The sequence below is a fragment of the Coffea arabica genome, chromosome 11e, assembly GCF_036785885.1.
Source record: "Coffea arabica cultivar ET-39 chromosome 11e, Coffea Arabica ET-39 HiFi, whole genome shotgun sequence".
Classification (NCBI taxonomy): domain Eukaryota; kingdom Viridiplantae; phylum Streptophyta; class Magnoliopsida; order Gentianales; family Rubiaceae; genus Coffea; species Coffea arabica.
In genome coordinates this window covers 13,268,672-13,270,126 of record NC_092331.1, presented here as the reverse complement: position 1 = coordinate 13,270,126, position 1,455 = coordinate 13,268,672, and the positions used below count along the sequence as shown (strand labels likewise).

The following is a 1,455-nucleotide window of genomic DNA, read 5'->3' as shown; positions in this document are numbered from 1 at the left end:
GTTGTGGTAAAGAGAGAGAGAGTGATATAGGGTGACAAGGCAGTTGACTGACTCAGCTTAGCGGTCAGCACTCTCTCTTCCAATTCCATAACCAATACGGCTACACTCCCACAAGCACGTAACCACTTCAGCAATATTCCAATTCCCTATTTAGCAGTCAAAATTTGCATCCCATTCAAATCCAACTCAGAATCCACCCACCCCAGATTCACACGCAAACTCAGAGTAACTAGCAGTATACTTTAGACTCCTATGCTAAATTAAGCTTATGCAAAGTATATATTGCTGAAGTCCTCAAGATACATCTCATAGGTACCACCAAGAAGCAGAGAAGTTGATTTTATATCCTGTAATCATCAATCAAGAAAGATCATGGCTGAGAGAACTTGGATGTCTGGAATAAGTGAAAGAGCATTTTTCAGTGAAGAAGCTGTATTAACAATGAGAAGAAAGATGAGAGCCGTTTCATTGCTTGCAGGCCTCCCAATTGTGTGCCTACTCGACAACTTCCAGAATTCAAATTCACTTGAAGGGTTTCAACTTGCAAACAACAGTGGTAGCAGTTCTAGCACTACTGATTCATCCACTGATAATGATGATAATTTAAGAACAATGACAGCGACATCCGGCAAAGGGCAGCATATGAAAACAGAAGAAGACCAGGATCAGAATCATGAAGGCGTGCAGTGTGTGATTTGTCTGTACAACATCTGCAAGGGTGAAAAATACAGGGTTCTTGAAGAATGCAGCCATGGATTCCATGTTGACTGCATTGATGCTTGGCTGTTGCAGAACTCCACTTGCCCGCTCTGTCGCTGTTTGGTTGCTTATACTCCTGCAGGAGAAAAGCAGCAGCAGCAGTTGAGCGGTAGAAATAGAAATGATGTTCAAGAAGCTTATTATGAGGCTGCAATTGCTTCTATCCTGTGTTTCCTGGATCACTTGTGGACATGGTTCCTCAACCCTCTTGGACTCGACCAATCTTGTCAGGATTACCATGCTTATCTTTGAACTAGCGGTCTCCTTTTCAGGACTTAAATATATTATTTTCATTCTTTCTTGTAGTAAGATTACTTGTGTATTGTATCATGTACTGATTAAGCTGTGACATGTTTGATGTAAATTTAGATAACAGATACCATTTGAGCTTTGTAGTGGAGAATTTGCACTCAGAGATTTCATTGTAGAATGACGAGTTTCTGTAAGCCTTATTCATGAGAAACTGAAGAAAATTTTCAGCAGGCAAAAACGTTAAGCAACACTAAAGCGTAAGCTCGCTAAAAGAGGACATAAGATTGTTGAAGAACTAAAGTTAATCATGATTTGATTAAGTTCCCAGATTAGATATCTACAAGTTTCCTTCCTAGTGAATGTAGTACAACATAAAGCCAGAGGGCTTCTACTATATAGGTTTAGATGCTAAGCATTATATATTTTCATCCAAAAAGTAAGTTT

At 39.5% G+C, this 1,455-nt stretch overlaps 1 protein-coding gene across 1 annotated transcript; it reads left to right on the top strand.

Moving 5' to 3' along the window:
- Nucleotides 1-302: 302 nt before the first annotated feature.
- On the top strand, nucleotides 303-1,202 carry LOC113717734 (uncharacterized). The gene has a single exon (XM_027242532.2). It carries the CDS (start codon nucleotides 373-375, stop codon nucleotides 1,009-1,011), a length of 639 nt encoding a protein of 212 aa, XP_027098333.1. The 5' UTR covers nucleotides 303-372; the 3' UTR covers nucleotides 1,012-1,202.
- The last annotated feature ends 253 nt before the right edge of the window (nucleotides 1,203-1,455 follow it).